Here is a 24,705-nt window from a genome sequence, read left to right as displayed (position 1 = left end):
GATAGAGGAATAGCTGTTATGCGATTACATTCGTTCTTCTATATACACATTTGAGGGCTACTATCGATTTTGAAGCCAAAACAAAGGGAAAAAATAGACTAACAATCTCATCTTTTCTCTTATGCTTATACTTGTCAGCCAAAATTTAAATTTTCGACATTAAAATTGGAGGGTGATTATTAGTTTTTTTCATCGAAATTTATTTTACAGCATTTGTTTTTAGATCGTTAAGAACATATATATAAAAGTTTGTTTGCAAATTATTTTTCGTTTGTAAATATTTCGTTTGGCGATGAGGCCATAAGGCCTTGTTTGGTTGGAGACTAATGTTGCCACATTTTTTCACTAAGGTGATTAAGCCTAGTCTTACCATACTTTTGTGGCAAACAAAATGACAAACTAAGCTTAAGGAAAGTTTAGTAAGAAAATAAAGCGTATGACATGTGGGCAATTTGGCAATGTATACTCAGATTTGGAGATAAACACCGAGGCGGATTCGAAGGATACTGGATCTTGTTGAAACAGATTGCGTATCGCATTGAAACAGAGACGAACTGAGAGCGCCGTCTCCCCTGCCGTCGTGGGCACCTCCTAGCGAGTGCTGACCTCGGATGCGGCAGGTCTCGGTGGTGGCGGCGATGACGACGAGCGGCAAGGGTTTGGCTTTGGGGTTAGGGCTAGCGAGGTGGCGATGTTGGACGCCCGCTCCCCACTTTCCGCCTCTATAGCCACCGCCACCACCTCGCTGAGCTCCTGATGTACCCCACCTCGTATCTTCTCTCCCTTCGCCTCTTGCTTCACGAGCGGCTGGTGTAGATCGACGACGACCGAGATGAGTTAGGGTAGAGGAGACCAAGAGAGGAAGAAGCATAACTGACAATGTAGGCCCTATCGCTTTTTTATTCTTTATACTAACTGGACTAGCACGTGTGGAACACGTAGAATCAAAACTGCTCCAGATCAAGTTAGGTGGTAATTCGTCCGGTATAAGAGGTTGAAGGTGAAGGATGTCTGGTTTAATGGTTAAAGGGAACTCACAATGTCACAATAGTTTATGGGTAATTTAACCTTTTCATACTATATATATAAATAGAGACAAAACGAACATAGGAGTAGTTTTTTTACATGAAACGTAAAGTAACTGTGCAAGGCGAGAACACAAAGCAAAGCGGTGTGCATCACTTGTCTCGCACTTCACTTCCCCACGTGCTCTTTTGCGGTCGAGACGGACCATGTGCAGTGCAGGGCGATCGCCGTCATCTCATGCCACGTCTACTCCCCTCGAGCAAATCCCACCGTCGATATCCCAGCTGGGAGACCCGGCCGCTTCTCCCTAAACCGCACCACACCGCCGACCAAGCCGCGATCTGTCTCCCCCTCTCCCATCTCTCTCTCCTCCGGAGTTCACACTCCCCGGAGGCCGCGCGCGCCGTCGTCATCGTCGTCGTCGCTGGCGGCGGTCGACCATGGAGGACGCCTACGCCAAGTCCGTGGCCGAGGTAAGGAGCCCTTCCGCGTCTCCGCCTCCCACCACCACCTCTCCGCGCCAGCGTCCGCTGTTGCCCCCCGTCTCATGGATCTGGTTCGTCGCAGGTGCTCGCGGCGTTCGGCGTGGATCCAACCAAGGGCCTCTCCGATGAGCAGGTTGCGTCTGGTTCGAAGCTATTAGTCAAGTCCTGTTGCTGGTACGGGTAATGGGGGTGGATTGGGTTGGACTGATTTTTGTATTTTTCGGGTTTATGATGTGCGCAGGTGGAGCAGCATGCTAGGCTTTACGGCAAAAACGGTAAGTGCTTCGAGTTTACTATGGGTTTTAGATTCGGTTTCCTGTCGCTAGGGATCGGCTGGTTGTAGCTTTGAGTCGAAATTGTATTGTTGTTGTTGATGGTAGCTTTCTGCCTGCGTGCCACTAATTTTACATTCTAGATGAAATGTTACGCAACCATTTATTGCAACGAAAACGGAGGAGGTTTTGAGATCATGCTGAGGTTTCAAGATTTTGAACATTTTTTTTGTTGAAATTTAATCACAATCACTCCATATTCATCACAGTGAAGTACTTTTAACCTTTCACAAAGCAGTTAGTTGTACAATTCCTTCATGTTTGTTGCCTATGGTATGAGTGATCTATCTTAGTGTTAATCGCTGGTAATTTGCACCTTTTAGAACCATAGCACCTGCACATAAAAAATGTAGTTTGCACGACTCTAGATATGTCTCAACCATTGGAAAGCTTAATAATCGTAGATATGAGTTTATGCTGACATTTTATTTTGGAAGTAATGCCACAACTCATAGGTATCAACCTTTTTAATACCTTCATGGAATAGGAAAGTCATTTTTGAGCGACAGCACCATGGAATAAGTGAGAACTTTGTGCTGATCAACAAATGGCAGCAATGCTGGTTGAACTGAATCAATACACCTTTCGTGCTTACATTGCAGTTGAGCCCTTTGGTTTTAAAAAATATAGTTCAGCCCACTATTTCATTCTCTTAAAACTTCAGCTGTAGTAACTGATGTTCAAACGGATGCTTTTTTTTAGATATACTTTAGGTTTCGTACTTGTGTTTTCCTGTACCGCATAGTCTACTTACATGTATATTATACAAATCCGAGTGCTGATGTATAATGTATTTATGTTTTGTAATTTCTGCATTGTGCCATAGTTCACAAATTTTCAATACTTATCATTGTTATCATAATTCTGTCCTGATTTGTGCACATTTGTTTATGCATGGGTTATCTTCAGAGCTGCCCCAAGAAGAAAGTAAGTTACCAACTCTAATATCCCATCTTCGTTTTATGTGTCTCAGCGCATTATTTACTATATCATAAACCATTTCTCAAGTGTTTGCCCTAATAGAGTTGTTATTCCAGCTTCACTGTATCATAGCCAAACACACATCAATCGACAAATGTCTTTGCGAAACAATCCTAATATGTAATTATCGTACCACTTCTAAGCATGGCACTAGCTTAGTACTCCCCAACTGTACTTGTGTAGTCCACAAACCATAATGGCATAGAATTTAAATAAGTTGGTGCTTGTTAACTGTTACTGATCTACCCTGCCCATTGCACAATATAAATACATGTGTACCATGCATATGTACCATTGTTGTGCAGAATATAACAAATACCCCCTCTGTTTACATGTCAGTTTTAATTTTGACTGACCAAGCTCGCGGTAACAACTATGTATTATTTATGTTTTAAAAGTGGTATTTTTTGATTTTGGTTAATGATATTGGATTGTGTATACCCTATTAATTGGCACACTACGATCAATCAACCTCTTTTATAGCATCCGTGTACAAAGGGGAGAGAGAGGGGATAAACTTACACTGAAATGTCAGTTGGTAATGCACCAAAAAACAATTCTTTCACTTTGCATTTAATATATTAGAGACAAAGTCTCATTAGATGCGCACAGTATATATGCTAGGCAAAATTGGTTCTATGACATTGAAAGTTCTTGTTTTTGGTTTTATAGCATCTAAAGTTCCCAGTTCATTTTATTAGCACCAAAATCTCCCTCTATTCCTGTAGGTAGCCTTTCTGTCCAACTCATCCCATTTCCCGTTTTCTTTGACCATTATCGACCCATTGTCCAACCCCGCCGCTGCTGCCACAGGCGTGCTGCTTGGCTGTATGCCGGAGATCTCGGTGCTGCTTTGCAATCAGAATTCCTACATGACTAGGTTCAATACATTCCTGCAATCAACTCAAACAAATTTAAAATTAATCCTCCCACACAAAGATTCAAGAATTCTAAATCTGCTCTCTTGTCTCTGATCCTCTTGTTGGTTCCCACGCGAAGAATACACCAGGGCCATTCATCTGCAACCAATACATAAATTTAATTCAGCAATTTCACTTGCTTCAGTTTACTGAATTAAAGAGCCATCCACTGAAACCGGTATGGATTGATGTGAAAGTAAGTAGCAAGTGGGAGACTGGCTGAGGTCGTTGCCGCAAGTCAGGCCACTGGTGATGCGCTCATGCGCGAGCGAAGCAGCAGAGGACCTGCTGCATACCTGTTGCTGCAGATGGGTGTGGCAGTGCCTGCGGCGGCAGTCTCCCGACTTCCAGTGATGTGGTGAGGCAGCCAGGCAAATGGATGGGGATTTGCCTCAATGACATTCAACGGCAGGAACAACAAATGGGACATGCAGGCAACGATTGGCAGGGGCACTCCATGGGGCCAAGGCCGCTGGCGGGGTGGGAAACTGGGAACTAAGACGAATAGGGATGTCAAGTACAACTAACGAGTTGATGCTGATTGAGCTTCCTAGGAAGATCATCAATTGGGATGGATTGGACGGAAATGCTTCTTACAGGAACAGTTGGGTGCTAATAAAATGAACCAGGAACTTTCGATGCTATAAAACCAAAAACGAGAACTTCCAATGCTAGAACCAAATTTGCCTATATGATATGGTTCAATGCTTTCTCCGTTTCTTTGCCCCAAGGTACAGAAGCAAATAAATTAAAAATGAGATTAACTTTGACTAACAAAATCATGCTTTGCGAGGAGGATTTACCACATATTAAAATCATAAGTATGAATTGCCACATAAAGAAAGGGAAAAAGAAAGAAAGTGATATATGGTGGCATGTAAGCATTTCTTTAAAAGTGTGGTTACTGCCAATGTAGCCAACAAAAAAGTGTGAAATCCCACCATTCTAATTGTTTTTTATTGTGAAGAATGTGCCTTTCCATTGTCTGGTGGTTGTATTCTTGCAAACACGTATAACATACAATTACATTCGTTTATTGTAATATGTTTCTATTTGTGAAACGTCAATGTGGATGTTAAGTTTATCTGTCGATTTGTTTGTATATGTTTCTTCCGAGCTTAAAGTTTACCTATTTATTTACACCATACATGTTGTGTTCATCATCATGTTTTTATATGTTCTTTGTATGTACATTTGTGTACCTTTTACTTATCTGTTAACATTAATTTTTTTACCTAGGTACCCCCTTCTGGAAATTAGTGTTGAAGCAGTTTGATGATTTACTCGTGAAAATATTGATAGCAGCTGCTGTGATATCCTTCCTTTTGGCTCGAATGAATGGTGAAACTGGATTGGCAGCATTTTTGGAACCATCTGTAAGTTGATTCAGTTTGCTGGGTAAGATGATTTGTGAAGTGCCATGTGAAGGCAGTATTGACTATATGGCTTTTACCTCGATTTGTAGGTCATCTTTCTGATATTAGCAGCAAATGCAGCCGTGGGTGTGATTACTGAAACAAATGCTGAGAAAGCTCTTGAGGTCTCTTACCTTTTTAACAAGGCTTTAATATCCCTAAAAAGGCTATAATGTTACATTTAGTTATGCAAATATAGTTTTCAGCTGTATGATTTGTTTCTTTTGTTCTTTTCTTTGTTTTTGCAAATGTTGATGGATAATATTGTGCCTTTGTCTTTCTACTGCCCCTACATATCTGTACTTCTCTACAAACATAACTATACGGCTGTTTTGTGAACGATGGAATGTCTAAATAACTTATTGTTAACCACTTTGATGTGTACACTGACTTTATCATTGACTATTTTTTCTTCCATTGTAGTTTACTTTTGAGATATCTGATTCTTTTTGATGTACAATCATATATTGAGAGTAGTGATCAGAATATTGTTTTTGGTCCTTACTATCGATTCTATAATGATCTTTTTGCATACTGGTTGCTGATATGCATGATTTATCCTAATTGCCATATGCCACTGGTAGAGTGTGACCTGTTAATTGTCATTGTCTTGCAATCTAGATCTCTATTTTGCATTGGATTGCCCACTTGTGTTGACCATTCATGGTGATTCTCTTGTAACAAATTTGTAGGAGTTGCGGGCTTATCAAGCTGATGTTGCAACAGTGCTGCGCAATGGTAAGAAGCTTTTGAAACCAGTTGTTGCATTTCATTTGATCCCATGATGCATAATGTTTCATTTGAAACTCTTCTTAACTTGTGTGTCACATCTCTATCTCTCTATGACTTTTGAAATTTCAATCATGGGTAGTCTATTCTTAAAACCATATTACCATACCAACCAGAAAATTCAACTTCATTAAAATACCACTTGCTGTGTGGTCACACATTAGACACAATAAGTGAGCATTTAAACTTGCAGTTTTGCTTGGTACGGATTTCCTTCAAACATTGATTGCTATGGTGCATTACTCGTATTATGGAAGCATCGTCTTAAAAATAAATTTTTTTTTCAATCCATCATTCCTATTATTTATTTCCTTTTTGCGTTTCTGATTTCTGAAAACATGTCTTCCTCTTGATATAATCCGCTGTATATATATCATACACTAGGAATTAGGCATTTCAAGCTTTGTTCTGTGATCAAGCTAATTTTGTAAAGGCTAGCAGTTCAGAAAAAATCATGACAGACAATGACCTATTGAACACATGATACTTTTGTTCAGAATGGTTTGTTTTTATCTAAATACACTTAGGCAGGGATCCTCATTATCTTTGACGACTAGTGAAATAAAGTGCTTATCTTGATATATGTGCTTGATATATGTCCACTTCAAAAATTCATTGTTAAAATTACTTCCTCCGTCCTAAAATGCTGCTACCTAGTATGGGATTTGACCCATCCTAGGACTAACTGTTAGTCCTAGGATGGGTCAAATCCCATACTAGGTAGCAGCATTTTGGGACGGAGGTAGTAGTGTATTTTAAGTTATCGTGGTCATACTATATGACTGAGTTGGTACACCTCTTAATGTTCAATTTGGTAGGTTGCTTTTCTATACTTCCAGCAACGGAGCTTGTCCCTGGAGATATTGTAGAAGTGGGAGGTATGAACTACCCAATGCTTTTCAGATGATTGTGTTTAGTATTGTTCCTATTAAGCTCCTAATGTAATTTGGCTACTTATTATTTCTTGTTGATAAGTTGGATGCAAAGTTCCGGCTGACATGAGAACAATTGAAATGTTAAGTCATCAATTGCGTGTTGACCAGGCAATTTTGACAGGTACTACTTTTCTTTACCTGCACCGCCCTCTTATATGTCCTAGTATGAGTCCTGAATTTTTAATAGTTTGTTATGATAGTTCTATTTTACAGAGTAGAACATGCTATGCCAATATTGCTCTCATTAGAAACTTCATGTTAGGTAATTATGACAATAATGTGCGTGCTATAAAGAAGTTAATGGTGGAGCCAGGATTTAGACTTGACGGGGGCCAAGCAACAACGATTGGGTATATAGCAAAATAACAATATATAACAAATAGCCCTGCGAAGAAAATAATATATTGCAAATGTGTTGCCAGTTTTAAAATATATAAGTGATGTTTTATATTTTGGACTGAAAATTTTAATTTTTTGGTATTTTTTGAGGTCATCTATTGGTCCCCTGGCAGGATATTCTTTTGGCCAGAAGAATTCAAATTTTGTAAATTCAGCAAAATCTGTTCAAATTCAGATAAATTTTGTATTGAGCAGGGTGGCGACTGTGTATTGGGCAGAACACTGGAGGGTAGCAGACCCAGAGAGAAGCAATTGATTAGTCTAGTTTCTGCTTAACTCAACCCATACCAAACCTAGTAGTGTTGGGCTAGATGGTTCGTATAACAAGTGAGCCATATTAAATTACAGGGGGCTGTGATTAGCTACTCTTGTACTTAAATGATTAGGTGCCAAAGAAAACAAAATATCTTTTGGGAAGGCCTGGGACATTTGTAAATGCAAAATCCCTGATTTGCAGGTTTTTTTTTGAAAGGAACTCCAGTTTATGGTGTAAAAGGTTAAAGAAAAACTTTTGCGCACCACCAAGCCTGTCTCTTTTTCTCTGGGATTTATACATGGCAGCACCAAACTTTGGCCTCAAATTTCTATCAGATTTGAAATTATCCCTCTGGTGTTATTTTTGAAACAATTTCATTTTTTTTTTGTAGGGGAGTAGACCCCTTACAATCCTTGAACTTTGGACTCTACTCTAGTTTTCTGCTTTACGCTCTAAATTCTTTGAACTATTGTAACTTCTTAACATTTACATTCATTAGAAGTAACCTTTTGTTATTGTGCATGGAATAAATAGTTCTAATAAATGAAGGGCCAATATGGGGATAATAAAAATGTTTTTGTTCTGAAAGTGGCCATGCTTGAATTTGAAGGATCAAAATAGGACTTTCACCTTTCTCAATAACATTGTTAATACGAGGTGCGCATTTTCTAAAATCTGCTGGAAAGCATTTGAGGGATAACTTGTTTTTTGGGCAAGAATTAGGGAAAATATATTTATTTTTTGTTTGGTGAGTCCTAGTTATAGCAATTAAGGATTGAAATTCATTGCTTTCGTTTTAGTCAATATTCTAGTTTGCCGATAGCCTTTGTCATCAGAAAAATGAAATTTGCCAAACCTACTGGTGTTACAATCATATATTCTAGAGATAGTGATTGATAGGATGCTTGTTGCTTATCTTTATGAGTTATGATTTATCAAACTGCTCTAACGCCAGCTTTTCTAAATACATTTGGTTATGTTGTGGACCCATTATTCTAGGGGAAAGCTGTTCAGTGGCTAAAGAGCTTGAATCAACTTCAACAATGAATGCTGTCTACCAAGACAAGACAAACATTCTTTTCTCAGTAAGTACATAAAAAAATACAAAAAATAGGTTATATCTTGTCATTATCCCAATTTCTTCAGGCCCCTCTTTATAAGAGTAAAGATATCCAATAAAACTTCCTATTTGTTTAATTTGTTCAATGTAGAGGAAATATCAAATGAAAATATGCTTTAAAGTGAAATAATGTAAATCCTTATTTGAACTATTGGTCAAGGGATGAATGATCAGCTTGTGATGGTCTTTAGAAGGTAGGAGCTCTTATTAATAACTTTTTGAGCATTTGTGGGTTATTTTGCGAAGTTATCCATAAATTGATTCTCAACACCACAGGGGGACCCACCCATGCACAGGAAAAATAATTCATCCATTGATCCAATTATAGCGATCGACACAATTTTTTTTATTGCACATGGATGAGTACACACTTATATGTCCTCTCAATATATATTTGTATAAATCATTTACATATCAGCACGTCTTATTCCTATAAAATAGTTAAAGTCTTCTAGCATCTCTTTCTATTTGTGAGCACATTTGTTTCCAAACATAGCGGCATCCAAACACCATGAATGAGATTATGCAAGTTTGTTATTGTTTTTGTCATCATATTTATTATAATCTGAAACTCTGATGGAACAGTATCAAATGAGAAATTTCATCACTTCAACAATAATAGATTTATTTTTCTTGAATCGCTCAAATTCATTTTTCTTAATATGTTGCTCAAAATATTTTTTTAGAAACATTTGGTAACAACTCCAGTTCTACTTCTATTCAGAATATAACCAACAGAGACAATTTACATCTTAATGAATATGGCCACTTTCTTTTGAGCATTCGCTTCATTGCAGTCATCCTCTATTTACTGTCTGCTTTCTTTGCTTCCAAGGGTACTGTTGTTGTAGCTGGTAGAGCAAGAGCTGTTGTTATTGGTGTTGGTTCTAATACTGCAATGGGAAGTATACGTGATGCAATGCTGAGAACTGAAGATGTAAGCTATTATTTATTTATATATTTTGTGAAAATTGAAAAATTAAACTATGTTTTTCTCTTCATTCTAATCATATACTTTCATATTGTTTTTATTCCATGCTACTTTGAGTTGTCTCTGGACTTAAATTTTGACACTGACCTCATCCTGATGGTGCTGCTTGCTTTCAGGAAGCGACCCCATTGAAGAAGAAACTTGATGAATTTGGTACTTTTTTGGCAAAGGTGATCTTGGTTTTTTGAACAAGTTGTGAGTAGTTTTTTCCTTCCCAAAGCAAGTGGCTCTATTGCCTGATATTTGAATAGAAGGCTTGAATGCATGATGAAGAATTCACATTGAAAACTGATCATAATTAAAGGGAAAAGAAAATATTACATATAATAGTAGGAACATCTTACAGTGCCATAAAGAATGAATTAAACATTAATTCTGATGAATGTGATGCACCTTTTGTTTCAGAAGCACAGGTTTCTTAAGCTTCATCGCACATTATTTTCTTTTCAGGTGATAGCAGGGATCTGTATTCTTGTTTGGGTTGTAAATATTGGACACTTCCGAGATCCTTCTCATGGTGGTTTTCTTAGGGGCGCCATTCATTATTTTAAAGTACATTATTGTTCCTTCTTTGCCTCAGTTTAAATCATGTAGCATTTGTTCACTGTGGATTGACAACCAGCCTACTGCATTGTCTTGTTACATTTTTACTAATATATATCTTCTTTTAATACAGTCAACAAAAGTGTTTTTGTTTGCATGCTAAGCTGTAGTGTAGAATTGTTTCTATTTTTCCAGAGTCCAGCTATATGACCAAAGTAGTTGGTGACATCATCTTAATTGATTATAATTATACAGTTATAGTTAACAACCCTCGTCTTTATTGAAAGATAACTGTTCACACAAATTGGTTGTGCCTCTTCTTATTATGTTCTATACTTGCATGTATGTGTAGAACAACACTGTTTATTGTCTTTTCTTGTAACACATATCAACTCTGCAACAAGCCAATAATAGTTGAGTCGGCTACCTTAGTAGTATACTAGTATTACTGCTAAACTCAGGCCATTGCAGTACACAGCATGGTTGTTCCTGACTTGCAAGGGTTTATTTGTCAATAGTGTACCTGTGAAGTATTTTGACTTTTACTCTAGTTTGTTTCAGCTGTATGAACTTCTCTCTAAAAATATTAGGTCATTGACAACTTCCAGGCACAGATATCTCACTTACTCCTATTACAACTATATCCTTGCAGCCCCCTAAATAAATGTGTTCTAATCAATAGGTGGGCCTCCTGAAAATCCCATTCCGGCAGAGTTTTGGCCTTTTGGGATAAATGAAGGCAGAAAGGCCATTATATGTTACTCCTTAGTTCATGCGGCAAAGCTAGAATAATTTATATTCTCTGCATTCTTCTTTAATTGGCAATTTTGACAAAAATAGTTGTTTACAAATATTTGGCACTGCACTTGCTACTTACACTAATATAGAAAGTTCTTTTATCCTACTTGCTACCCACAACACTAAATAATATCATAAGTGCAAAAATCATCCAGAAAATATAATGATTGTGTAGTTGTGTGTGTTGTCATTTTTTTCTTGAATACGCAAGAGAATTGTGTATCATTTCATTAAGAGAAGGAAAAGAAAAGGAATGGGAAGGGAGCGGTGCCCACCAACCTGATCCAAAACAGGCCGAAGCCTTTACAACACACGCAAAAAGCCTCACCTCTGAGGGGCTATTGACCTATCAATTAACTCCTTTAGCCTAGAAGCTCCAGCTAGCGACCACATGATACACTCTTTTGCCACTGTTTGGAGGACAGTAGCTACACAAGGGTTATCACCGTTAAAAACACAGTCATTCCTATGCTTCCAAATCTCCCACAACACCAGAATGATGAGAGAGCTAAGTCCTTTCTTGGTGTCTTTGTCTCTTCCTCTCAGTGCCCTTGACCACCACCTTGATAAGTTGGTTGTATCTGGACCTGGGGCTATATGGGCCAGTCCCATCCTTTGGAGGATTATATATCAAACTTGCCAAGAGAAATCACATTCCACAAGAAGGTGATGGATGGTTTCTTCTGCCTGATCACAAAGCGCGCAGGCAGAGCGGTGTGACAGCCCTGTGCTGGCAAGCCGGTCCACTGTCCAACATCGGTTGTTAAACACAAGACAAGTAAAGAACTTGCATCTCAATGGCGCCCAATTCTTCCAAATCTTTCTCCAATGTGCATATCTAACTGTACCAACAAAGAAGCACTCGTAGGCTGACTTGCAAGTATGTGTGCATTGTCATAGAGTGTCAATTAAAAGAGAATGGAGGGAGTATTTTGTCTGAGGGTAGTAGTTGATTTTGTTTTTATCTAGATGCTTGCATTTACTCACTATAATTCATTGCACCTAACATTGTTCTTCACAAAATATGTACTGCTGCCTTTTTTTTGAAGGCTAATGTTTCTTTCTTTTGATAGGTAGCTGTTGCCCTTGCTGTTGCAGCCATTCCAGAAGGTCTCCCAGCTGTAGTAACAACGTGAGTTTCCTTACAAACAAACTTTAGGCTTTCAATAGCACCAAATAAAGTAAATATAATTCAAATAGATCTGAGTTGAGGGTGGTCCAAAGTGCCAGAAAGGTAAAAATACCCGGTCCAAAGTGAAAACGTTGTTAACCGTCCAAAGCGAAAACATTGGTTAAAGGGTGGTCCAAAGCGAAATATTAGTAATAAAAGGTGGCCCAAAGTGAAATTTACTCGATTAATAAAGTGGAAACAGAGTCATACTAAACGAGAAATTTTGGACTTTGATCATTTGGAAGCTTGTGTATATGGAATGTTTCTTGAAGCACATGCAGACAATCATAAAGTATTTTAGCAATGAACTTTGCTTCCATACATTTGGTGCACACAGTTTCCGTAGCTTGCTAATTGTTACAAATTAGTCAGTTTTACTCGAACATGCTGGTACTTCGTCCTTTTCTTGAGAGAGGGCCAAAATTGGTTGCATTAAAATGACAATTTGTATTACTAATTATATCCAATATTTGTAATCACATTATGTCATTTTAGTGGTTCAATCTATCTTTTTGTGGCAATTTGGTACATTTTAAAGTGAATGCAAGTATGAGATGAATCATTGATCCATTTTGCTTCCAGGTGCTTAGCTCTTGGTACCAAGAGAATGGCTCGCCTGAATGCCATTGTTAGGTCTCTTCCCTCTGTAGAGACATTAGGATGCACAACAGTCATTTGCAGTGACAAAACAGGTACTCTTACAACAAACATGATGTCCGTATCAAAGGTGAGTGCTTCATGCTAAAACTCCATTAATTTTTGATGGCCTTCTCTATCTGTTCTTTTGCACTGACTTGCCCACTGGTGTAAAATATGATAAGCACCTTTAAAAAGAAAAAAAAAGTTTGTTACACCACTTTCATGCACTATATTCACTGCATAACTAAGAAGTATTCTTTTGATATCCCAGGTCTGTGTTGTGCGGTCTGTGCACCAGAGGCCAATAACTGATGAGTACTCCATTAGTGGAACTACATTTGCTCCTGATGGTTTTATATATGATGCTGGTGGATTGCAGGTAAGATGATGTATTTCACAATGGTCAGTTGATTTTGGGATCCTTGCAGTGCAACAACCTGAGTGGCTGCATTTTCCATTTGTCTTAATGCTGAAGTTTTGTTTTCCTAAGTATAAATATTCATAGTCCTAGTTATACCAATTGTTACAACCACGACACTTGATCATGATTGCCACTATTTGCCAGTGTTGTTACCCAGCAAGGTTCAGCTTTACAGAACTAGTCTTGCATTGGAATATACAAACCCTTTCAGATGCTGATTTTGGTGCAAAACTTTTGAGCAATATGCATGCCAACATCTCCCTACAATACTAAGCCTTAAGCCTCTGTAAATGGACTATGTTCTGCTACCAGCCATTCGATTATATTGCGCTCAGATACTTTTGCGATCCGTGGAACCCATGATGCCTCTTAGCCCCTTAGGTTACTATTCAATCCCTGTGGCAACTGTCATTTGGCTTTGGGCACTGATTTGACGGTTCTTTCGTATGTTGCAGCTGGAGTTTCCTCCTCAATCCTCATGTCTCCTTCATATAGCAATGTGTTCAGCTCTTTGCAATGAGTCCACTTTACAATACAATCCTGATAAAAAATGTTACGAGAAAATTGGGGAGTCCACTGAGGTTGCTCTGCGTGTACTGGTGGAGAAGGTCAGATTTTAGATATGGAATTAACTTACCAACACACCTTTGATTTCTTTTATGGGAAATATAAATCTCAATCTAATGTTTCATTTGTACAATAAAACACTATTAGGTTGGCCTTCCTGGTTTTGATTCAATGCCTTCAGCCCTGAACATGCTTACCAAGCATGAGCGCGCATCATACTGCAACCGTTACTGGGAAAATCAGTTTAGAAAGGTTATATTCCTCTACTTGTTGACATTTCTTGTGTTCTACAACATTGCTATTTTGTAATCCTTTTTAGGATTGGCTTGCAGCCTGTTATTTTCTCTTATGTCCTTGAGGGAAATTCCTTGGCTTGTTATGTCTAGAATAAGTAGGCCCATGTAACATTGCCCTTTTGTAACTGACAAAGTATATAACCGTAAGGTGTTCAACTTTTTTGTGACCTCCTGGTTTAATGAAAATATCTGGATCCTTTAATTTCTCATCACTCTGCAGCTTCACTCCCTACAAAAGCAGAGTCTCTCATGGAACATGGCACATGTGCAGGCATATCAAAATTGACATACTGTGGCGCCTGTTTGCACTATTACCAGAATTCCTTGTTTTGAAAACACTTACTGTTTTGGCATATTAAAATTATCATTAGTTGTTCCTCATACTGGAAAATTTCAAATGTTTGTCACTATAAAGTTCGTACAATCATCTTGATGCTAGTTACACATTCTATACTGTCTGTTGTTTTGTTGCAACGTTGCCGATGTCACCTTATTGCTTATATGCAAACTGGTTCCTGAATTAATTTACTTCAGTTTTATTTATTTAGATTCATGGCGAAAATTCATAAATATGTTTGTCTATTTCTGATTTGTTTAGATATCCGTTCTAGAGTTCTCCCGAGATCGCAAAATGATGAGCGTCCTTTGCAGTCGAAAACAACAGGAGATTATGTTTTCGAAAGGTGCCCCTGAAAGTGTAATGGCCAGGTGCACCCATATATTGTGCAATGATGATGGTTCTTCTGTACCTTTGACTATGGACATTCGTAATGAATTGGAAGCTAGATTCCAAAGGTTAGCCTATTCATGTGTACATTGTTTTCAGGTTCTCGTGCTTGCATGATTCTCAATGTACATGATTTATTAAAATATTCAAGTTATATCAGGGTATTTAAAAATAGATTGTCTCCTCTGACATTCTTGCTGATGCCAACATAGAATTACTCATTTAGTAAGTAATATGATTTTCTGCTTCAGTTTGGGTATACTAAATGCTATGCGAACTCCAGTTTTGCAGGAAAAGATACCCTAAGGTGCTTAGCATTAGCATTAAAACGAATGCCAGAAGGTCAACAAAGCCTTAGCTATGATGATGAGGCAAATCTCACATTTATAGGATTGGTATGATGCCAGTTTCATGCTATCCCGCTGTTCCTTTTTCAACAATCTTCTACATTTTCTTACTCGTAAATTCTAAGTTCTAATTTGGCTTTGCTATTGTAGTTAGGTACCACATTCTGTTGTTTAATACAGTAGTGATGTTCGTAGTTGATGAATACAAATTCCTTTGCCACTGGTTATAGGTTGGGATGCTTGACCCACCACGAGAAGAAGTTCGGAATGCTATCCACTCTTGTATGTCTGCAGGTATTCGTGTTATAGTTGTTACTGGAGACAACAAGGTAGGTGAAAAGTCTTGGTTTAAATTTGCACTGGGATCTTGGCTGTGTACATCCGTTTGGATGTAGAGGCCGGTTTAATCCATTATCTAAAAAAAAAAATTGCACTGGGATCTTTTACTACTTGGTGAGAAAATGAATATTTGCTATTTTAGTCCACTGCAGAATCCCTATGTCGGCAAATAGGTGCTTTTGAGCATTTGGAGGACTTTACAGGGTATTCTTATACAGCATCAGAGTTTGAAGGGCTTCCTCCTTTAGAAAAGGCAAATGCGTTGCAAAGGATGGTTCTGTTCTCCAGGTGATTTTGCCATCACATTTTAGAAAATTTAGTTCATAGCCACTCCCTTGCTGAATGAGTAATGACACCACTTATCTCATGCAATCAACTCATTAACTTAACAAATACTATCCAATGTGCTGGAGTACTGTTTTACTTGATTAAGATGCTTTGTTCTAGGTCTCCACATCTCATCGCTGATGAACAGATCCTATTTTACATGTGTTTTCCTGCTAAATTCGTTTCCATTATTGAACTTTACTTATTACTTTTACTAGTATCCATAAAATAAAAATGAAAACAGACACCACTATCAGTTAGGCTGTGTTTGCATCCCCATGTTCCCAACCCATCTCCCTCGTTTTCCACGCGCACGCTTTTCAAACTACTAAACGATGTGTTTTTTTGTAAAAAAATTCTATACGAAAGTTACTTAAAAATCAAATTAATCCATTTTTGAAAAAATATTAGCTAATACTTAATTAATCACGCGCTAATGGACCGCTCCGTTTTCCGTGCGGGAGGGATTAGTTCCCATCACTGGAATCCGAACACAGCCTTAGTTAGCAATTGTATCTTTACTATGTCAATCTAGTGCTATGTACTTAACTATGTGTTGGGCTCTGTGAAAAATCAGCTAGAAAAGATTGCTCAAATGATCAAAACCCAAAACCATTAATGCAACTGAAGTAATTCTTCAGCTTCATTCTTTCACTTGACCCTTTCTTTGTCTGATAAGTTTTACGGGATGTTGTAGAGTGGAACCTTCTCATAAAAGGATGCTTGTTGAAGCTTTGCAGTTACACAATGAAGTGGTAAGCCTGTACATGTTGACAAAGCATATCCCTTGGGGCTTCTTTAGTTGTCACGATAAATATTTTTTTAATGGCCATGGAATTGATTCTAACAATGTTTTTGCTTCTTCGCCTCATCCAATTACTGTTTTCACTGTAGCCTTGATACTTGTTTTCATATGCAAGGTTGCAATGACTGGTGATGGCGTTAATGATGCACCTGCCCTGAAGAAAGCAGATATAGGAATAGCGATGGGATCAGGAACTGCAGTTGCAAAGGTATTACTAGTATAAAGTAAGAGTAAAAGAGGGGAAATTTAATTTGCTTCCTTTTTTGAAGACAAACTTAGTGTCCTTCTTGTGTTTTCCTTTTCAAAATCTTGAGTGAGTTCTTGTATTCATTTTTCGTTTGCTTCATAAATTTTGTTGGATTTAACCACTTAATTGTCTTTCTATTTCAGAGTGCTTCAGACATGGTATTGGCTGATGACAACTTCGCTACCATTGTTGCAGTAAGATTATGTTCTCGTTGCATGACATAAAATAATGGAATAACCATTGGATCCTATCTCAGGGCTTTTGTTTAATCAAACTTTGTTTATCATTTGTTCACAGGCTGTTTCAGAGGGAAGGGCCATATATAATAACACCAAGCAGTTCATTCGGTACATGATTTCATCAAATATTGGGGAGGTAGTATGCATTTTTGTGGCAGCTGTGCTTGGGATGCCTGACACACTTGTACCTGTGAGTTAAAACTCTTTCTTATTCCCTGTTTTTCTTGATATAACATTTGTCTACTTGTTTAAATACCACATCCATTTTTTTATTTGTTTGAAATGAAACAGTTCTGTGTTTTCGAGATTTTTTTTATTTGACGTTTTGGACACTGAAAGTCTCCAATACACATGTTTTATCGTTACTTTTTCAAACTATATATTTATAATAACTATTAAAATTATAGCTATGTGAATGATTGAAGATGTTGAGGTTTCACTGCACACATTGTTTTTCTAGGGTGTTAAACTTTTTGAAACGGATGTATTACAAGCTATCATCTGTAGTTCAAGTAATATCACAAATTAAAAATATGATTCTTTATCAAATTTATGCATAAACCATGCTCATAAATGCATTTATAACACCCTTACCTTGTAATGTAGGTATCTTTCTCCCATGGCTAATATTCTACAAACGTACCTATATTTCATTTTCTGGAGTTCGCTGATTTTCCGATGGATGGGAATATGTTTACGAGCCTATTCATTGCTTTACAGGTCCAGCTACTCTGGGTAAACCTGGTTACCGATGGGTTGCCTGCAACTGCGATTGGTTTCAACAAGCCTGATAGCAACATCATGACAGTGAAGCCTCGTAAGGTAATATATATATATTTTTGTTCTTTATCACAAGTTATTCTTGTTGAAAGCTTTTTTTGGTTGAACTTCTGCTGAAACTATGAGTCAGCTTGTGTTTTAGTATTTGTTTGGTAATTAATGGCCATCCTGCCTTCATTTAAAATTGGCTTAGCAGCAGACTATATTTGTACAATGAAAAATTCATCTAACTTGAATAAATTGGCTTAGTAGCAGACCGTATTTGTATAATGAACAATCCATCTACTTGACTATGTAGCTGTTCTGGAGTACTTGAAATTGCAATGTGATTGAAAATCTTTTTGCGGTTAAAGATCAAAATCATCTCTCTATAAAAGATGCACCATGTATCCCATTTAAGTCATGAGAAATAGAGTTAATCTAAGCCTTAGAACCGTTTACCATGTCAGGGACAAGTCCTGTCCATGGCTAGATGAGGTCAGTGCCTACCCCTGATTCTCGCATCTGTACCAACCCACGCCATGGTACACCACGAGAAATCCATTCCTGTTACTGCCCCTTCCACACATTATGCTCCTTTCTATAAGACTGTAGATTCCTAGATTCTCAGTTGCATGCTGACTTATTTGCTTGTAATGACTACTACATAGGTTAAATGTTTTAATGAGAACATTGTGAACAGCTTCCCTCCCTTCTATCCAATAATTTCTTGTTGAGATTCGTGCTCACATTGTACAGAATTACAGATACAGTACGAAACTACAATAAACATCCTATCCTTGATCTCCTGCACATCTCCAACACCAGAATCTTTGTCATCTATGGGAATTGCTTTTGCCACTGCTTGTGGAGTTTGATCTGACATAGATGGTTGACTGGCTGAAGCTGCTGGTATGACAGACTTGGATGTGAAGCTGACGGTGCACATTACCTAGCATGTGGACATCTTGTGACCACCATGTTCTCTGGTTCCCTGATCTGCTTAACTCCTGTCATCTTGCCTCCTGCGCATTGTTGGCAGGCCTGCACCACTCCGCCACCACTACTATTAGATGGCTAACAGATGCACATGGAAAACAATGCTTTGGCATTGCCTTCATTGTTGACGTGATGGGTGTGGATGGTGACCTTGACCAATGTGAACATGGGCTGTTGTGCAGATTAGATGGCGGTGGCATTAGCAGCGATGAGGATGTCTCTGCTATCCAGAAGATCTGGCACTGCCTTGTTCAACAGACTGCTGCCTTAACTAATCCTCTCCGTCACTGTCTTAGGCTGGTCCAATGCATTGCCGCTGCAGTGTCTCCTACCTTTTTGAAACTCCTACCAATAGGGTGGACGGCATGCTGTGCTTCCCCATCACTGCTGTGTGAAGGTGACACTGTGCTAGCCTACCAGCAGCTGGTGCTACTACTGATTGAAGTAGGTGATGGATAGGACGAGAATATGGACACAATACTTTTCCTATTTGCTGTAAGTTTGTGTGCAGACCTTGATGACAACCAACAGGGAGATGAAGCATTAGTTGCCCCTGCACTATTACTATACGACGACCTAGATTTCCAAATAATGAGATTTATGTTGACGAGTATGAATTTCTAGCTAGGTTATCTCCAAAGTGTAAATCTATTATTTATCTTTTTAGAATTGCTGCCTAAGCTGTCGGCAATGCCTTTCCCATTGCATTGCAGGTTAATGAAGCTGTGGTTAACGGATGGCTCTTTTTCCGTTATTTGATCATTGGTGGTATGGACTTGCTGCTTGTATCTACTTATTGTTAGCTTTGCTTTCTACACATCGCTAGATTTGATCTTACCATCTTCTTTTCTTTCCTTGCATATTTGTTGTTGCCTTCTGTTCTGTTAATGCAGCCTACGTTGGTCTTGCTACCATAGCGGGGTTCGTTTGGTGGTTTGTTTATTCTGAAGATGGTCCTAGGTTGCCATACTCAGAATTGGTAAGTTAACAATTCGAAATTGTTTTTCTTTGCCTTGCTAAGTTCTGATGTTTACTGGAATCATAGTACCTGTATCTTAATCAGCGGTTGTCAAACACAGGCTTATATTAACTACTCCGAAATTATATTTCTGTAGCGTAGATATTTTGCACAAATACCAATCTCCTGATTGCACTGTTGACTATCTCTCCGTGGGTTGCATCTTCCAGAATATTTAGATCTTGGGCAAGCCTGGTCCAGTCTTGCTTGGCAAGGAACATTTGCTTGAAAAACAATTATGCAGGCTAGAAAACCCTTGCTCCATGCTCTTCTGTTGGCAAGAAAATGGGACAAAATGTAATTAGAGTTTGATTCTCTCAGAGAAGACCACAATTGGGCAGTTAAGAACATGCTCGACCATCCTGCCAAAAGTGCTCTCACTGTATGCCAACGTAACCAAACAGGGAGCTTATCCATTTTTTCTTCGAATGGGAAACAGTAGTTGGGAGCCCTACTACTAATATATGCTGTTATTTTTGTATGGTATGGTATGATAAGGCATTTAAGAGCCCTTGTTAGTTAGATACATGGAGTGCAATTAGGCTGATATGAAAATTTTCAGGAGTAACTACAAGGACTGCTCTGAAATATTTTCTTTAGCATCAAATTATCACTCTAAAACACATGTGATCTGATATAGATGTTTTATAATCTCTAAATGAAATTTGTGAAACTAAATTCAGGATGTGGAGCAATAATCACACATCAAGTTATCAACAGAAACCTATCAGCTTAATCAAAGAGATTCCTTCTATTGGGCCTCAGGTTGGGTGATAAAATAATGAAGTTCGGTGATGTTTATTTGTGTAACAAGAATTTAAAAGTCGGTCACAATAAAAAAAATCTGGCTCACAGCCAGAAAGCATTTGGGACTAACGTTCTAGTGGACAGATTTATTTGCAAATTCAAGAGTGTGGTTTGAATTCGATGGTTTGACCTATTCACTTCTTCTCTTTTGGGTTCATCTGTTTGATTCTTTTTAAGGAATCAGATTTATTGTGAACTATGGGTGGTATAATGCTTGTGGATCTCACCTGGATGGGTACTTGCTGTTGCGAGCACTTCTCCTAGTCCTTGCTGTGCCACCAAATCCATTTCACTTGTTTGCTCAGTTATGTACATATGTGTCTACTGGACATTAATAGCTATTTTCATTTTTCTTGCTATAGTTCCTTTCTCCGTACATGTCTTATCAATATATTTTGTATTCAATTCCTTTTTTTTAAAAAAAAAGTTTCTTACTAAGTTGTTGTTTCTCTTATTCTACTGCAGGTTAATTTTGATTCATGTTCAACTAGGCAAACATCATATCCTTGCAGCATCTTTGAGGATCGCCATCCATCAACTGTTTCAATGACTGTTCTTGTTGTTGTTGAGATGTTTAATGCCCTAAATAACCTAAGTGAAAATCAATCTCTCCTGTAAGAGCTCTTATGCTTCACTTTATCTTTACCTTTTAAGTCTAAAATCGTCAATATATAAACCCATACTCCCATGTACTCAATTTAGTGTATGGGGTCTTTCGGCCAAATAACTATCCAAAAACTGCCTAGAAAATTGGCACCTATGCTCCTAATATTATAGGGGGTGTTTTGCTCTCGGAACTCTGACATGAACAAAGTGGAAGATATCTCTAATAGCCTGTCTCATTCTCAATAACTTCAGTGTGATATTGCAACTAGACATTCTTATTATTTTTGCTGGGCTGATGGTAATAGGTGTCTCTAAACATGTGCAATATTGTGTTCTAATATCTGGCTCTTGTCTTTACTTTGATCTTTGGGCAAGATATAAATCAATCTTACATATCTGGAATAATTTAAATTTATTCTAATTTAAATAATTTAAACTTACTTTTGCACTTGATTTCATTTAGTGCCATTCATCCATGGAGTAACCTGTGGCTTGTTGGGTCGATTGTCCTGACAATGCTTCTTCACATATCTGTTCTGTATATTGAACCTCTATCAGCTCTTTTCTCAGTAAGTCACATTTTTCTTCCCCTTGTAGCTGTCTATATACACTATGCTTGTATTCAAATGTCCCTCTGTTCTTTATAGTAATGTTCCAGGAAATCCTGATTCATCATGGTTGACTTATACAGGTGTCTCCATTATCTTGGGCTGAGTGGAAAGTCGTTCTTTATCTCTCCTTTCCTGTCAGTATTTGTTTCTACCTTGACTTACAATGCTAATTCAAATTATCTGGTGAACTAATGTTCTTATGTTAGGAAATGAAAAAGTTAGACAGTGTCGTGAACATTCAGTTAATTTTTCCTTCACTACTTGACAAACTTTATCTGATTGTTAGGTAATTTTGATTGATGAGGTATTGAAGTTTTTCTCAAGAAGCTCCCGAGGTATGTTCTCATAACACTTAAACATCACAATTTTCTTAAGTTTGGTAGTTCTTTAATGCTTTACCAGTTAATGCTGTTTTAGCTTGCCTTAGCTGAGCTTGCTTGTTATTTACAGGTCGGAGATTCCCTTTAAGGTTACGGAGACGTGAGATACTACCAAAAGAATCCCGAGATAATTAATTTTAGATCTCGGCACACATACTGAGTTGGACACAGCACAATACGGGAAGCTTGACCTCTTGGCTGATTTTGGCTAATGATTATGAACTTGGAGGCTGACAAACATTGTAGGAATTTTTTCATACCTCTTTGTGGATGACCACAAACTGTTATTAACGGGGGCTTCAGAATACGTTTGTCTGTAAAAAAACATCGAGAAGTTTCGGATGTATGTTGTAGGATCTCTAGATGTTATTTATAGACAGCACATTCCTATTTGTAACTAATGCGTACGAAATATGATCTATATCAACTGTATTGCCCTCACCTCAGAAGATTCGAAACTTCTATTCAGTTAGCGGAAGTGTTAATGTCTATGTTACAACAACGAATACATATCAATATACATATCTGTGGAACATTCTTTCCTGCAGTTCGCATTTTACCTTAACAAAGATTCATAAGCTGCAGCTAGAATTCGTGCCTGACTGCAATGACTTCAACCTTCAATCAGTTTCTACAATTGGAAGAGTCTTGACAGACTGAGGTAACAACTGAAAACACAATCAGTTCTTATAATAATCTAGGTATACCTCCAGGAACAAGATGCTGCATTGATGCTTCATGGAAGGAGAACTTTTCAGGCTTCGGAATTTTCATCCATAACTGAAGACTCATACAATCATTTTCACACGAGCAATCTCTTCAAAATATACTTCTGCTCAAGCTGAACTAGCAGGTTTAGTTCTAGCATATAAGGTGTGCTGCAGGCTACAAATACAACATCCAATTTTTATTTCAGATAATCAAGCTCTTAGTGGAAACTCTACAACATAATCACTTTGCACAAAATTCACATTATTGGAGTCTTGGACCATTTATTTTTCAATTGCAGATCTTAACGCAAGGAAAGCCTCTAAATACAAGATGGGTCAGAAGAGAAGTAAACAAGATGGCATACTATCTAACAGAAAAGGCTATGAATACAGTAAACTTTTCAAGAGTTCAACAAGTTTGCCACAACGATACACATGTGTGTTATAGACCTACTTGTCTTACAATGGATAGTCTTCGTTCTTCCCCGTTGGGGGATGTAACCATAGCTCATATAATATGTTTCTAGTATCAATGAAGTGCATGAGTTTTTTTTAAAAAAAGAATTCATGCCTACGATATGTTAAGACACATAATCGTAACTTTATAGAGGTCGCTATTGTTTTGCATGAGATTGATACCAGAGTGGTATCAAATTTGATACCTCCTAGTATATACCAGGTTGATACCTGCAGGTACCCTTGGTACCAAGTTGATACTTGTTGGTACTAGACCTTAGCTAAGAGGGAAAGAGGAGAAAGGGTGACTGATATACTTGTAGGCTGAAACCTGTGGGTACCAAATATGTGTACAAGATCTAGTTCTCTCTAAGCCGATACATGTTGATATTACCACTTAGCTGAGAGTTGGAGAGGAGAAAGAGTGGAAATGGTTATTGGTTTCGGCTCTCTAACTTGGTGGCTATTCTCCTACTTGGCAGCGTTGCCACCCAACCCACATGCAACCACCTTCACTGGATCTACCTGAGCGGCTGAGCATAGTTCGTCATGCCAAATCTTGGCCGAACCACAATGATGATGCATTGGTGGGTGGCACAGCTGCGGTTGGTGCAAATATTGCAGGGAATGTTGTCTCGAAGCTAGAGAAACTTCTTGATGACGGCCATCTCTGGCGAGGCGAAGGCAAATAAGGGGGGACTTGCTGCTACTCTTGACCGGGGAGGCTAAGTTGCTGCGAGATGTCGATGACGTCGGATAATTGGACCGGAGGATGTCCAGGAGGAGCATGACTCCACTAGACAATCGTGGATAATTGGAGAAGCCCTTAATGTGCTTTGGTAGATAATCGTGGATGCATGACTCCACTAGATTTTAAACACGCCTGTAAATATTACACATACCGACATACATCACGCCTTCATGGAATTTAATAAAATCAAGAATTTGTGACTGACCTTGCTCTCTTGGAGAGTGCGCTTGAGAGCATTCACGGGTACATGAGTACGGTGTGTGTGCTTGGGTGTCATTCACATAATCGAAAAAAGAAAATCTTATATATGAATGAAAAATAAAATCATAAAACATTATATTGTTTTTAATAAGACAGACGGACATTACCTTCGAAAAATCAAAGTAACTTATATATAAACCGAGATAGTAATTGAATTCCCTCTATATTTGTCGAGGTGTTTTGCTTCTATCTTTACTGTATCATACATTCACAGCAGCGTTTTGCAAGTTTA

General features: G+C 38.1%; 1 protein-coding gene across 2 annotated transcripts; it reads left to right on the top strand.

Moving 5' to 3' along the window:
* Window positions 1-1,335: 1,335 nt before the first annotated feature.
* LOC4333998 (calcium-transporting ATPase 3, endoplasmic reticulum-type) lies at window positions 1,336-22,842 on the top strand. 2 transcript variants are annotated; one of them, XM_015776786.3, is made up of 34 exons: window positions 1,336-1,499; window positions 1,594-1,644; window positions 1,753-1,786; window positions 2,753-2,770; window positions 4,984-5,120; window positions 5,210-5,284; window positions 5,852-5,897; window positions 6,767-6,826; window positions 6,924-7,004; window positions 8,538-8,623; window positions 9,494-9,595; window positions 9,766-9,819; window positions 10,100-10,201; window positions 12,064-12,122; window positions 12,744-12,888; window positions 13,072-13,179; window positions 13,677-13,829; window positions 13,936-14,040; window positions 14,683-14,879; window positions 15,095-15,206; window positions 15,389-15,487; window positions 15,640-15,785; window positions 16,522-16,579; window positions 16,745-16,837; window positions 17,020-17,070; window positions 17,174-17,305; window positions 17,836-17,937; window positions 19,587-19,641; window positions 19,767-19,852; window positions 21,164-21,312; window positions 21,768-21,873; window positions 21,996-22,049; window positions 22,202-22,250; window positions 22,366-22,842. In XM_015776786.3, the coding sequence occupies exons 1-34, from the start codon at window positions 1,467-1,469 to the stop codon at window positions 22,428-22,430; spliced, it is 3,003 nt and encodes a 1,000-aa protein (XP_015632272.1). In that variant the 5' UTR covers window positions 1,336-1,466; the 3' UTR covers window positions 22,431-22,842. The 2 variants fall into 2 exon arrangements, with proteins under 2 accessions (XP_015632272.1, XP_066165225.1); XM_066309128.1 differs by lacking the exon at window positions 10,100-10,201.
* Window positions 22,843-24,705: the final 1,863 nt, after the last annotated feature.

This window comes from Oryza sativa, chromosome 3 (assembly GCF_034140825.1).
Source record: "Oryza sativa Japonica Group chromosome 3, ASM3414082v1".
NCBI lineage: Eukaryota > Viridiplantae > Streptophyta > Magnoliopsida > Poales > Poaceae > Oryza > Oryza sativa.
This window is presented reverse-complemented; position numbering and strand designations above follow the sequence as displayed.

Coding starts and splice junctions, on each gene's coding strand:
- LOC4333998 (XM_015776786.3), top strand. CDS start 1,467: ATGGAGGACGCCTACGCCAAGTCCGTGGCCGAG. Junction 15,488..15,639: donor TTGTTACTGGAGACAACAAG/GTAGGTGAAAAG, acceptor TTGCTATTTTAG/TCCACTGCAGAATCCCTATG. Junction 19,853..21,163: donor GGTTGCCATACTCAGAATTG/GTAAGTTAACAA, acceptor ATTCTACTGCAG/GTTAATTTTGATTCATGTTC.